This window comes from Sminthopsis crassicaudata, chromosome 1 (genome assembly GCF_048593235.1).
Source record: "Sminthopsis crassicaudata isolate SCR6 chromosome 1, ASM4859323v1, whole genome shotgun sequence".
In the NCBI taxonomy this organism is placed as follows: domain Eukaryota; kingdom Metazoa; phylum Chordata; class Mammalia; order Dasyuromorphia; family Dasyuridae; genus Sminthopsis; species Sminthopsis crassicaudata.
The window spans coordinates 646,770,285-646,785,558 of record NC_133617.1 but is presented as its reverse complement, the minus strand read 5'-3'; the positions used below and the strand labels follow the sequence as shown (position 1 = coordinate 646,785,558).

The 15,274-nt window shown below is 36.7% G+C and overlaps 1 protein-coding gene across 3 annotated transcripts in view; it reads left to right on the top strand.

The window, feature by feature from the left end:
- The first annotated feature begins 3,142 nt into the window (after positions 1–3,142).
- TTC39B (tetratricopeptide repeat domain 39B) overlaps positions 3,143–15,274 on the top strand; it is a 116,194-nt gene continuing 104,062 nt past the window's right edge. For 2 of the 3 annotated variants that reach the window (XM_074282931.1, XM_074282930.1), the window contains exon 1: positions 3,143–3,407. In XM_074282931.1, coding sequence (XP_074139032.1) covers positions 3,150–3,407 — 258 coding nt within the window. In that variant the 5' untranslated portion in view covers positions 3,143–3,149. The remainder of the gene's footprint in view (positions 3,408–15,274) is intronic. The other variant, XM_074282933.1, reaches the window with a different exon arrangement.

The following is a 15,274-nucleotide window of genomic DNA, read 5'->3' as shown; positions in this document are numbered from 1 at the left end:
CTGTAAGAAATGACTAACAGGAGGAATACAGAGAGGCTTGGAGAGACTTAAAGCAACTGATGCTGAGTGAAATGAGCAGAACCAGAAGATCACTATATACTTCAATGCTGTATGAAGATGTATTCTGATGGAAGTGGAAATCTTCAACATAGAGAAGATCCAACTCACTTCCAGTTGATCAATGATGGACAGAAACAACTATACCCAGAGAAGGAACACTGGGAAGTGAATGTAGATTGTTAGCACTACTGTCTATCTACCCAGGTTACTTATACCTTTGGAAGCTAATAATTAATGTGCAACAAGAAAATGGTATTTACACACATATATTGTATCTAGGTTATATTGTAACACATGTAAAATGTGTGGGATTGCCTCTCATGGGGGGGAGGGAGTGGAGGGAGGGGATAATTTGGAAAAATGAATAAAAAAATTTAATAAATTCCCTAACCAAAAAAAAAAAAAAATATGGTACCCTGCACAGATAAGAATTAGGAAAAGAGGAATTAAAACCCAGAGCCTTTGACTCGAAATCCAATACATACTGTCTCCATTATACCATAATTTTATAAGTGAAACAACAACAACAAAAAAAACCACATCCTGATTGTGACTCTCATCAGGAATAAACAGGAAAGATCAAATTCTCTTAGTCATGTAGAATTATATGAATATGATCACAAATGACTTTTGGTAGAAGAGCCATCAAAATAATTCAGTTACAGTAAATACAGAATTTTTACGGTAATTACTCTTTCGAAATGGAATATCCAAGTAATCTCCCTTGTCTATTAGAGCATGATATAACAGCATGCTGGCAAGGAAATACTGTATACAACAGAAATCCATTATCAGGATGAGTTTATTCTTTTATGGAATGAGGGCTGATTTATATTTGAAATTCATGAACTTGAAAAATCACTTTTATATAGAAAAAAGAAATTGACATTTTTTCAGGGCAAGTTATATTAGGTGCTTGAGTTCACTATAAACATGATTGATTCATAATTGATTATTATTGGGTTTCTTAAATAATTGTTTTGTTTTTCATTACTTTTTTTTTTTTTTTTTTGCTTAGGGACACACAGCTAGTAATTCATTAAATGTCTGAGGTCATCTTTGAACTCAGATCTTCTTGACTTGAGGATTGCTACTCTCTCCACAGCACCACCTAGTTGCCCCTAAAATACTTTTTAGTATAGTGTTTCCCTTATTTCCTTATTTCATGTTTCAGATTAAGATTGAGTTTATTTAACGTATTTGTGAATGCAGATTGGTCAACACTTCTGGTTACCAAAGATGTGTATGTTTGTGTGTATTGTAGGTGTGTCTGTCGACTCCCACAAGAATAATAGGTAGGGACATGGACAATTACCCAGGATCAGAGTTACTATGTAGACAGAAATGAGTATTTGTAAAGTAAACTGATCTATTCTTGGAAAAGGTGGGGTTATATGTGGAGCAGGAAGGCTGAGCAGGAAAAAGGATGAGGCTTGGAGGGACTGCAAGGAATGAGCATGAGAGAGATATGTGCTCAAGGGCATGGGATTGCTTTGCTAATAAGAAAGAGAAGGAGGATTAGACATCTGGGATAGGTGACTGTCCAATCCGTGGTCTTCTTTGAACTGTGAATTGTCTTTAGAATAGGGATTGGAAATGGAAGGGAGATCCAGAAGTCACTCTTCTTGGAGAACTTTTGTACTCAATTCTAGATGACTCCCCAACATCAGAAAACTCTTAGGGATTTATGTAGCAAAGCATATTATGGTTCTACAGAATGGAACAGTAGATACCCATCTAGAGCTAAAAAATAAGTTTTATCCACAAAAAATAATTAATTTTGGATTTGATTCTTTATGTCACAGATCTATTGGAATTAGGCGTCTTTTTGATTAGGAATAGATTTAAAAAAAATAAGACTGCCTCTTTATTAAAAAACACCACAAAACCCGAGTTTTTTTGTACCCTTTCAGAATTTAAGGAGGTGAAAATTACAAACAAGAGAGAAGTACATCGTTAAGGATAAGTCAGAGATATCAAGGAATTCGGGCTGCAAATGAAACCTACAAGTGAGACTCTTTATGCCTGACTAAATCTTGCCTCACTCTGTCATGCATAAAAAGTTATGCTTTAATACTCCAGTTGTATTTGAGCTCTTTTTTTTTTTTTTTTTTTTGAGTAATTTCTGAGTAATCACCATTTTTCTTGTCTTTAAGTTTGGCTTAAAAAAAGGGAACTTCAAGGACAATCGTCACTCCGAAGTGTAACACATAATACAAACAGGACGTTTGAAAATGACAATGTTTGTTCATTAAATTGGATTTCAGTTCTCCATTTGGCTTTCCTCTGTTTCCAAATAAGATTTGGAGCTGAAGAGATCATAGAATCATAGGTTTAGACTTGCAAGTGCCCCAAACAGATCATTTTAAGAATGAAGGAACTGAAGTTCAGAAAAGTTGTCCAAGGTGACACAAGCTGTAAACCAAACACACGTTTTGTTTCTCAACCCAGCGCGCATTTTCAACCCGCCCATTTCAAAGAGGAAGAGACTGAGGTTCTTCGGGTAAAATGACTCATTCGTGCTATACAGAACCGAAACCAGCCTCTGGGATTCTATTTCAGCAGTTTTTCTGCCTCCCTCAGTTGCCTTCCAACGGGCCCAGATGGGCCGGACCTCTGACCTTGGGATTGTCTGCACAGTGACCCGACTAGCCCCGGACTCTCATTATCCCTCATTAAACACGGCGCAGTCTTTTTCATCCGGAAAGACCAAGCAGCCAGGGATGGAGCAATCCTCCCCGCCCTTTCAGCCTCGGAGCGTAGAAGGGGCGGAGGGGACAGTAGCTGTGGGGGAGGGAAGATGGGCTGCGGTGTGACTGGGAATCTGAACAAACGCGGAGCGGGTGAAAGACTCGGAATTTTAGCAGCGGGTCAAAACCTCGTTGCAGGTGGAAAAACAAATTACGGTCGAGGTTAAGACCCGGTAAGAGCCTGGAGGAGTGGGCGGGGCTTAGGGCGGGGGCGGGGCCGGGATCTGTAACCTGGTTTGCTGCGCAGGAAGGAGCGGAGGTGGGGCCTGACGCGGGTTCCACTGAATGAACCCAAGAGGGAAATGGATGGAGAGAAGGGGCGGAGCCTGGGGCTGGAGGATGGGGAGGGCCGCTCCCCCCCATCCCCTTCCCCTCGCCCCGCCCCCAGGACGGCGCGAGCTGCCGAGCTGCTGCGCTGGGCTGACTGGGGAGCTGGGACGCTGCGCTCGTGTCCGCCGGCCACAGCCCGGAGTTGAGGGACTGGGGCTCCGGGGCGGCTCTGGGGTGGCTGGGGGCGGCGACAGCAGCAGCCACGGGAGGAAAACCAGCGGGAACATGGCGCTCGTCGGCAATGGAGCGGAGCACGAAGCGGACGAGGTGCGGGGCCGGGGAGGGGGCCGGGAAGACCCGGGGGCCGACGGGGGGCCGGGGCCGGGAGCCGAGCTGCCCGGGCCGGGAAGGTGGAAAAGGGCGGGCAGGTGACCCCGAAGCCGGGGTGCGAGCGCTGGCTGGGCGGCAAGTTGTGTGAGAGCGGGGGGAGAAACTTAAGAGCGAAGGGAGACCGGAGAAGGGGAGGAAGAAAGGAGAAGGGGAGCGGAGGGGGAGGAAGAGGAGGAGAAGAAAAGGGAAGAGGGAGGGAAGAAGAGCAGGAGAAGACTCGGAGAAGGAGCCGGAGCAGAGGGGAAAGGGGGCGGGTCTGGGCGCCCGTGCTTCGGGCTCTACTTGTGCACGTCTGGGGATGGGAGGGGGTTTGTTTTTCCGTGTTAGGAGATGAGGAAAGGGGAGCACTTGGGGCAGAATCCCGAGGGAGGAAAGTCCGGCCTCCCCTCCCTCTACCCTCCCCTAAACTGCACCTCTGGGGTCACTCGCCTCCCTGCCAGCCTGCCCTTAGCCGGGGAGAGCCCCCAGCCACCTTGGGATGGAGGAGCCGGAGGAGGAGGAGGGAGGGAGGCTGGAGAGCCGTTCCTGCTTCCTTCTGGCTCTCCCTGTCACTCCGGGCTCCGAGTGAGAAAAAGGAGGTGCGTGAGCTGTCAGTGCGAGGGAGACACCCGGCTCCTTCCACTTCCTCTTCGGAGATTCGGTCTGAGCACCTTCTGGCCCCGCTCGCGACCTGTTGATTTGCTTAATCCTTGCTTTAGGCGCTGAACCTTCCTAATGAGAACCTTCGGGTAACTAAACCGGAAGAAGTGGGTTTAATAGTAAGCGCTGCTTGAGGTTTTACCGTGCTTCAGAGGTTGCAAAACTCTTCTGGGCGCATCGTTTCAGAATTTTAAGCAGCTCCCTAATAGCTTCAGAACTACAAAGTGACAAGGGATGGAGGTTTGAATAGAGAACTTCCTAACTGCCCACCTTTTATTCATACTCTTATTCATATTTATAAATATTGAAATATTTATATTTCAAGCTTTCCATTTCATATTTAGTCTCATTAGGGCCTAAATGTTGAACATCCAGAGAGTTGGGTAGGGGGAGAAATCTCCACTATTTCCTATCTGTTCCCCAATAAAAATTTCTAGCAAAACGGAGAAAATACCTAGGAACTACCTGCCACAATAGTAAAGTAAATGCTCGCTGTTTGATTATCTATTTATTATTTATAGCTCATTAAGGTTTGATCCTCAGTCTTTGCACCTTTGTCCGACAGTCAGTATATGACTGTCATTCGACCCCATTTGGAATTTTCTTGGCAAAGATAACGAGTGGTTTGCCATTTCCTTCTCCAGCTCATTTTACAGATGAGGAAACTGAGGCACACGGGACTATGCGACTTGTCTAGGTTCACACGACAAATATTTAAGATTTTCCTGACTCCTTCCCCCCCCCCGTAGCTGCTCTTTGCTTGCACCTAGTAAGCATTTAATAAAAGTTTGTTGACTAACTTCTCTCAACAGCCTTGTAAGGTAGGTGTCATCATTATCCTGTTTTGATAGGTTAGAGCTTTCTAGCCTGAACCTATCTTTGAGAATACTTTTAATTATATTGCCCAATAATCTAGGAATGCCAAAATTATCATCACATAGCCTTGTGAAGCTCTTCATTGCTTAGGAAACTTGTAAACCACACATAAAGACGAAGGATAAAACAAATTACTTAAATGGATTCTTTATTGCCATTCAAGTCTGTATTTAGAAATTATATATTTTTATTATTCATAGCTTTTGGCTATCTTTGGTATCACAGCGGGCTAGCAAGTTCCTTTTATGCCTTGGTTAATTTTTCTCTGCTTTAGGTTGATACTTAACTTCCTCCCTGCGCAGTATACTGTGAGAAATGGTATACTGTGTTGGATAGATAAATTCTTGAAAGAAAGATACTTTGGGGAATAGAGAACAATATATCTTCTTAAAATGAATGCTTATGAGGCTTATAACTTGATTTGTTTTTAACTTCTACTAGTATCTGAAAAATAGCATTCTATCTCTCTTTTACTTTTCTTCCTAAATTGATTTCTTCTAGTATTTTCTTTTTTTTTGACAAGATTTTTTTATTGATTTTTATAATTATAACATTTTTTGACAGTACATATGCATAGGTATTTTAAAAATTTTATTTATTTTTTTACAACATTATCCCTTGTACTCCCTTCTGTTCCGAATTTTCCCCTCCTTCCCTCCACCCTCTCCCCTAGATGGCAGGCATTTCCTTACATATTAAATGTGTTATAGTATGTCCTAGATAAAATATATGTGTGCAGAACCGATTTTTTGTTGTTGTTATTGTTGTTGTTGTTGTTGCAAAGGAAGAATTGTATTCAGAAGGTAAAAATAACCTGGGAAGAAAAACAAAAATGCAAACAGTTTACATTCATTTCCCAGTGTTCCTTCTCTGGGTGTAGCTGATTCTGTCCATCATTAATAAATTGGATCTGAGTTAAATCTTCTCTTTGTTAAAGATTTCCATTTCCATCAGAATATATCCTCATACAGTATTGTTATTGAAGTGTATAATGATCTCCTAGTTCTGCTCATTTCACTCAGCATCAGTTCATGGTATTTTCTTAAGACACCTACATTATCATTTTCATCATCTTTAGTCTTTCCGGCAGAAAAATAGACTTGAGAATACCTAATCTGACACTTCTGACACTGTTAGGACAAAAGGAATCACAGAATTATACTTGCCCTCTGAAAATTAACATCTATAAAAGACTGAATCTATTTCAATGGCCACATAAAGGATGCATGGACAAAAGAGTAAAACACAATATTAGACAGTAAGAATATTTGAAGAATATGACAGTAAGAATATTTGAAGAATATGCAGTTCAAGAGCAAATACGTAGAGAACTTAAGCGCACAGTTAGGATCAATGGCAGGGTGAATGACTGTTGTAATTTTAAATACACAGAAAAGAGAATTTTCCTAATTTTTTACCTGTGTAATGTAATGGGAGCAAGTTTGAAAATATGTATAAGTAAAATGCACAAAGTCTGGAAATTTCATTTAGTCAGGTTAACATTCCTTTTTTGTAAGTCATTTTTGCCAGCAGGTAGCTAATGTAATTTACTTTAGCTTGACCACCTTTTCTTTTCCTACTATTTTTGGAGAAGTTTTCTTGCTTTTTCAACTAAACAATGACTAAGGCTAGTAGGATGACCTACAAAGAAAAGGGTCTGGATAATCTACAGACTAAATTGTCAATCCATGAATAGAAGTTGGTGGTACAAAGTCATTTCAAAAAACCAAGTCCTCTATGCTTTTATATTAGTATCTCTAAAACTTTTAAAAGTCTATGACATATTTGTGAAAATTTCCTCAAGTTCAGCTATCCTATGTATCCATCCATCCATCCATCCATCCATCCATTTATCCATCTATCCATCTACATCTATATTTGCTATTCTTAACATTTTCTGTCAGGAACTCCTTTGGCAGGGCAGTAAAGTCCTTTTCTGAATAGTGTTTTCAAATAATAGAAGAAAATAGTATACTTGGTAGAGGTTAGTGAAAATAAAGGTGTAAATTTTTTCTCATCCCAAGTTTATGTACTCCCCAAAATCTGGCTGTGAATTCTTTGGAGGTTTGTGGGTCTCTGGGTAAGTTCTCTGGTTATTTACTTCACTTCACCCATATTTCCTCTATCTTTGTTTTACCCTAGATATTTTCTCTATTATAATTTCTGCCCTTTGCCTACTTATTCACATTTCTATGTGAGGAAATCTATATAGTGATGACATACTAACTTCCAAGAGAAGCCAAGACACAGGATCTGTATTGGATGAATTTCTAAGTTGGGGAATATAATGGGTAAGTTTAAAGTAGGAAAGAAAAAGGTGTCTCTTTGAGCACACTTCATGACTTTTTCACTGAATCGAATTGGAGAACCTTTAATGAAGCCTCTAACAGTTCTTCATTAAGTGTTGTAAAAGTAAAAGAAATATCTCTCCTCAAGTAACTCCTGATTTAGTTGGGGAGAAAAAAAAGAAGTAAATGAAATATCTAGGGAATAGTTCTAAGGCCACAGAATGTAACTGTATTCCTAGATAGAATGTGTATGGCTTTGCAAATGGATAGAAGAAGTCTTCCCTTTGTTTTTGTTGATAGTTTATAATGTATATAAGTGTTAAATAAAAATTATTATGCTGCAGTAAATTTTGGGAAGGTTTTCTAATCATGTGTTTATCTTTTTTAATTGGGAAATTAATAGGGGAAATGTATTGGCTTGATATAATGGAGTGTGTTAAAATTGTCAATACTGGAATGGATAAACTGACATTTTTCTCTTGGTGCATAGAGTGGGGATTGAGGTTGCAGGAAGGTAAAAGGTGAATAAAGAGGGCCTGTGTGATTCAAGCCAGACTTTGTTTTAGAAAGCATAATGTTGACAGATTGATCCTAGTTTAATTCAGGCTCCCCTTCCCCCTATTTAGCTTAATTAAGCTTAGATAAAATTGAATGGAACAGGTTAAAAATAATATAAATTTAATCCCTATGACTAAATTTTTTCTGTTGATAGTAAAGATATATAACCTGATATTTGTAAATTAGTAATGTAAGTTACTAATAGAAAAATGCAAGAGCCTCAACTCAGTCCTAGGTTAACAAACATGCCTTTCCACCAATATTTTCTGCTTTAATCTCTCTAAATCCTACTTCACTTAAATCCAGATTATTTGCTTGTCATTGTATCATCTCCCTGATGTCATGATCCACTTTAAGATTGAAAGACAAACTACAACAACCCATTCTTTGTTTTTTTTAAAATAACCTTTTATTTTCAAAATACATACAAATATAGTTTTCAGCATTGACCCTTGTAAAATCTTTTTTTCCAAATTTTTTCCCTACTCCCAGATAGCAAGTAATCCAATATATGTTAAACATATAATTCTTCTAAACATATTTTCACATTTATCATGCTGCACAAGAAAAATCAGATGAAAAAGGGAAAAAATAGGAAAGAAAACAAAAACTAGCAAACAACAACAAAAAAGGGAAAAAAACACTCAGTTCCCACAGTCCTCTGGGTATAGATGGCTGTCTTCATCATAAGATCATTGGAACTGGTCTGAATCGTCTCGTTGTTGAGTCACATCCATCAGAATTGATCATCATATAATCTTGTTTTTGCTGTATATGATATTCTCCTTGTTCTACTCATTCCACTTAGTTTCAGTTCATGTAAGTCTCTCTAGGCTTCTCTAAAATTATCCTCCTGATCATTTCTTACAGAACAATAATATTCCATAACATTCATATACCATAACTTATTCAGCCATTCCCTAACTGATGGGTATCCATTCAATTTCCAGTTCTTTGTGACTACAAAAAGGGCTGTTAAAAACATTTTTGCACACGTAGGTCCTTTTCTCTTTTTATGATCTCTTTGGGATACAGGCCCAGTAAAAGGGTAGGCACAGTTTGATAACTTTTTGAACATAGTTCCAAATTGTTCTCCAAAATGGTTGGATCAGTTCACAACTCCGCCAGCAATGTATCAGTGTCCCAGTTTTCCCACATCCTTTCCAACATTTGTCATTATCTTTTCCTGTCATCTTAGCCAGTCTGAGAGATGTGTAGTGGCATCTCAGAGTTGTCTTAATTTTCTCTGATCAATAGTAAGTTAGAGCATTTTTTCATATGAGTAGAAATGTTTTTAATTTTTTCATCTGAAGTGTCTGTTCATATCCTTTGACCATTTGTCAACTGAAGAATGACTTGTATTCTTATAAATTTGAGTCAATTCTTTATATATTTTAGAAATGAGGCCTTTATAAGAACCCTTGGATGTTAAGATTTTTTTCCCCAGTTTCCTGCTTCTCTTTTAATCTTGAACGACAGTACATTTTTAAAAACCCAGCTTATTGTTACCTCTTTTGGAATATGATGTGCTGGAAATTTTGATGATTCTAGGGTCATAGGATCCTATGTTTAGAGCAGAGAAAGATCTTAAAGATTATCTAGTCAAATAATCTCAGTTTTTACAGATGAAGAAACTAAGACTCAAAAATGTTGAATGACAAGATCACTTGAAAATTAAATAATGAGGATAGATTTTGAATCCCATTAGACCCCAAAACCTCTTTCCAAATCATGGCATAGGTTTGAATCTCTAGTGTCTTATTACTTATTTGGGAAAGTCATTTAATGTCTCCATGCCTCAGTTCCCTTAGCTGTAAAATGACGGAATTGGATTAGTCTCTGAAGTCTCTCCCAATTTCAAATATGGGACAATACACACATTTGTATGTTTATATTTGTTTGTATATCTTTCTATGATATTATAAAGAATTCTTAGATCCTTACAAGATGAGAATTGCCTCTCTTTAGAATACATTTATTATAACATTTTATTTACACCTTTTTTTTACCTTTCTTACAGCATTAACCATAGTCTTGCTTTTTGGTTATATTTTGATATACTTGTCTTCCCAACCAAAAGGGAAAAGATTTTTTGTTTATTTGAGGAAAGGGCTCATGTCTTATTTATCTTTTTAATCTTCCATAGAACTGAACAAGATACCTCTGCCCTAGATTAGAGAAAGCACAACACAAAGGAGAGCACTTTTGGCTATTTTTATGAAGTATGTATTTTAAGTGTCAGCATATTACATACACTGTGTCATGTAGACATGTAATGGTAGAAGAAGCACTGTCTTCAAGGCCTAAGACCCAGACTCAGGTACTTATTACTTGTTGATTCTGGGAAGATAATCTAATCTCTTTGAGAATAATTCATTCCTCAAGAATAATGCTTATAACTATAAGTCTCAAATGGTTGTTTTAAGAAAAGGGCTTTGCAAACCTTAGAATGCAACAGGTAGCATGTTTTACAGTGAAGGCTATTAGTTTAGACAGGGGTTCCCGATTTTTTTTTTTTTTTTTTTTTTTGCTGAGGCAGTTGGGGTTATTAAGTGAGTTGCCCAAGGTCACACAATTAGGAAGGGTTAAGTGAGAACAGATTTATACTTAAGGTCCTCCTGACTTCAAGGCTTCAAGTACTCTATCCATTGCCCCATCTAGCTGCCCCTAGGGTTCTGATTTTTAAAAATTACCTAGGGTCTGGATAATGCCTTCTCTTGGCTACATGTTGTGAGTACTCAATACATATTTGTTTAACAAATGCATCTGGTTAATAGATCTGGATTCTTTTGGACTTCTGGTTTTCTATGACTTAACCCTGCTAATTGATTACTTCATCATTCTCAATGAGAATGATCATTTCAGGGAGTGTTCTAAAATTTCTGGGCATTTATAGAAGAGATACTGAATTCCTTAGAACATAAACTTTTATCTTCTTACCATATCCTTCTTACTTTTTAAACAAATATCATCATTCTTTCATTGGTTAATATTATTCCTACCTTCTAAATCTTCCTGCCTATGCTTGTACAGTGACTCAGAGTATGCTGACTACTCCCCTTGTTGAGAAAGGAGTTGTGTTGTCTCATTTTCTATTCTCCTAGACTTTTTTTTTTTTTTTTTTTTTTTAAATATACTAGACCTGTGGTTTTTTCAGTGTAGGAAATGCTCAGGGAAGAATTTTTCTTCCAATGAAGATGCTGTGACTTAAGAGAGTCATCTTGAAGGAAATGAGAAGTGATGCGATTGGCCACGAGTCATACATAGAGCTAGCAGATTTCAGAGGCAGGAGATAAATGTAGGTCTTATTGGCTTATAGCTTCATTGTTTTTAAAAATTTATTCTTTAGTTCAATTTCCATTTAGTGAATGTTGTCATTGTATATTTTATTTTTGGTCTGATTATTTAGCCCTATAATAAATTCATATAAATTTTCCATGATCCTCTAAATCCCTCACATTTCTCATTTCTTATTGAACAGTAATATTCCCTTACATTAATTTATCCTAATTTTTCCATTCATTTCCCCAATAGATGGGCACCCATTTTGTTTCCAGGTCTTTGCAGTTACTAAAACTGTTGCCTTAATACTTTGGTGTATATTGGTGATTTGTTGTTGTTATTTCTGAATTTAGCTTCTTAAGAGTCTAGGCAATAAATATTTACTTATTTGTATAAATAAAATTTATTTTCAGAATGATTAGACCATTTCACTTGCAACGACAACTTTATTTGTGGGTCTGTCTTCCATATAGTTCCATATATTTAAAAAAAATAATTTACTAGAAAGGAACTTATAATTGCTGAACCTGTCTTAACTAGGACAAAGTTAAGAGAGCAGGAAATATGTAGTAACTTTTCCATCTGTCTCTGTCTTTCCTTCTTAAATATATCTAGTATGAAGTAACCAGAATAGAATCTAGTGGGGTTTTTATTCACCTTTGAAGTTTTAAAGTGATGATTTTGCAAACTGTACTAAAATATTTAGAAAAAACAGACATATTTCAGGAATTACTTAGGTTTATAATTTCATTTTTCATCACAAAGCCTCTTATACTTAGCACCTGAAATACAGAAATAACTTTGTTTATCTTGAATCCGTGAATGACTGGATTCCTTTTTTTTTTTTAAATTGGTATCTTTTACTGTTATCTTACCTATGCTTTCCACTCTATTCCCTCTTCCCTAGAGAGCCATTCTTTGGAGGAAAAAAAAGTTTAGAAGTTAATCAACCCAGGGTAAAGTCTGAAATGATATTCTTCTGCACACATAGAACCTCTTCTGCTAAGAAGTAACAGGCGATTTCCCACATCTCTTCTTTAAAGCTGTGATTGGTCATTTTCATAGCATTCATTTTGGGTCGTTTAATTGTTGGTTTTTCCATTTATATTGTACATATTGTTTTTAACTTTACTTTGCTTTAGTTTTTAAATCTTAGCATATTTTGCTATATTCATTGCATTAATAGTTTATTAGCAATGTGATATTCCATTTCATTCCATTACTAACTATGGGAGTTCCTCAAGGCTCCCCAAGGCCTCTTTTCAATCTGTGTTACCTTAGTGATCTCATCAGTTTCCATGGGTTCAGTTATCATCTCTATGCATATGATTCCCTGATCTGTATGTCTAGCTCTAATCTTTTTCCTTTGTAACTGCTTCTTGGCTATATGACTGGTCATCTCTAACTGTATGTTTTGCAAATATCTCAAAGTCTCAAATATAAATCAGAATTTATTATCTTTTTTTCCCAAGTTCTTTCCCATTTTTAAACTTCCTATTACTATTAAAATTCCTATTACTACATCTGCATTCAATGTTATCCTCACATTTTAATCTCACTCCACATATTGCAAAATCTCATCCTTTCTACTTTTACAGAATCTCTAGTATCTTCTCTTTTCTTCACTCATACGTTCATAACCCCGGTTTTACCCTGTTGATCACTTTGTTGGACTACTGTAGATAGCCTTCAAATTTGTCTTGCTGCATTTTCTTAGTCATTTCAATTCATATATTTTCCACTCAATGAAGATGATTTATCTTTTTTTAAAAATAGATTTTTACTTATTTTGTTATATATATATTTTAAAAACAATCTTTAAAAAATGAGTTCTAAATTTCCTCCCTCCCTGTTGTCTCTCCTTCCTCCATAAGAAGGTAGTTTAATGTCAGTTATATGTGTGAAGTCATATAAAACATATTAGCCATGTTGCAAAAGAAAATACAGACAAGAAGACTCCCCTCCCCAATAAAGTTTAAAAAATATGCTTCAATTTACATTGAGTCAAAAAGATTCTCTTCCTGGAGATAGAGAGCATTTTTCTTCATTAGTTCTTTCAAATCATTTTGGATCATTGTCTTGGTAGGGTAGCTGATCATTCTCAACAGTATTGCTGTTATTGTGCATAATGTTCTCCACAATCTGCTCATTCCACTTTGTAGTGCTTCACAAAAATTATGCAGGTTTTTCTGAAACCAGAGTAAGATTTTTCTAAAGCAAGAAAGCAGGAACATGGCACCCAAACCCTTTCTTTTTGATCAAAGAACTCTAGTGCCTCCCTTTTCTTGTAGGGACATTTAAATCTATTTCAAAATCTCACTCCTTCCTGGTCTTTTCCCATTTTTTGGCTCTTCATGACCTACTTGCTGTTACTTTACTGTGTTACTCCATTTCCTTTAGTTGTGCCTTTTCACTGATTGTCCCAGATGCTTGTTAATACTTTTTTAGAAATTTCCTCTGCTTTTGAGACTCAGCTAAGATTTCATCTTCTGAAGGAGGCCTGTGCCCTCAGCTATTAATGCCTCCCACATCTGATTATCTTCCATTTAATCTGTATGTATCTTATATATAACTAGTCATTTACGTATTTATTCCCTCCCTTCTCTCCCCTTTTAGAATGCAGGCAGATGTTTTTTCCCCCCCACTTTGTATTTTTAGCTCTTAGTATCTTGGGACACGATATAATATTAATAATATACATAAAACAACAACAATAATAATAGCTAGCATTTACATAGCACTTTAAGGTTTGCAAAAGTACTTTATGTTTATTAACTCATTAATCCTCACACCAACCTTCTGGAGTAGGTACTTTATATCCATTTTACTGATGAAACTGAGTTTCATCTAGTAAGTGATGTGGAATTCCAAATTGAGTCTTCCTGATTTATAGGTACCATCCCACATTTGTCAAATTTATAATGGTTGACTGACAGTGACATTTATGTACCCCAACTTGTTTAGCCCTTCTCGTTTTTTGGTACTACTAAAAGTTCCACTATAGATATTTTGGTGGGCCTAGTTTTTTCAAAACTATGTCAGTATATCATGCCTTTTGACTATGGCCCCTTGTGCATTGTGTCTTGCCTAGTTAAGGTTAGAGGGGCTTATAACCAGAGGATTTATCATCTGGTGATGATATTTTTTTAACTACAGCAATTGGTAAAGACCAAAGATCTGCTCAGGTAGAGATTTATTGGTATTTGAATTCTTACCTAAAGCAATGAAATAAGTTTTTTTTGTTTTTTTTTTGATTATTGACTTTTAAGAACTTTTGAGAGAGTCAGCACTTAACAGCCACATTACATTAAAGGGATTCCTTTATTTTCTTTACAACCATTTCCTTTCAGAACAATCCTGTATAATTTTGATTGTTTAAGTCTGTGACACATATGTGTGCTTATAAAAGTCTATGAAAACTAAGATTGGCCAACAATTCATCAAACAAATAAAAAACCTCACTGATTCTTACATGTTTGTGTTGGGGAAGTAAGGTGAGAACTCACCTTCAGCTGGAATTACTTAGTATATTACTATACAAAATAAATTTGAAATTGGAAATTTCTGTTTTAAAACATTATTGCCATCTTATGATTGTTGGAACAGAATTTTAGAAAATGGAAAGTTTTGTAAGCCAGCTATTGATCTTTGTTTAATGTCTGTTTATGTCAGTTCCCTACTCAAAAAATCTTCTTTTACAGGCTTCTTATTGCATACTAAATCAGGTCCAGACTTTCTAAGTTTAGCATTCAAGGCCTATCTTCATCCAGCCTTTCTGAACTTGTCTCCTGTGACTATTCTTGATGTAGACAATGTATGTATTAGCCAAACAGGTCTGATTACTATTTCCCAGCTTTTTAAAAATTTGTTTACAAAGCTTTTTTCTATCCTTTCTCCCTCATTTCTTTGCTGTTCAGTTCCAACTTTTAAGTCCCAACTTTTAAGACTTTATGACTAGATCAACTGTGAAATAGCAAAGGAGAATAGTGTCACTGATTTGAAAAGTATGTAGTGATTATTTAACTGCTGTCATATTACTTGCCTTATCAAGGGATGGGGAGAATTTGCAATTCTAAATTTAAAAAAAAAAGAATTTTAGAACTTTTTTTTTTACATGTGATGGGAAACATTTAATGAAATAATTAAAAAAATATTTTTAAA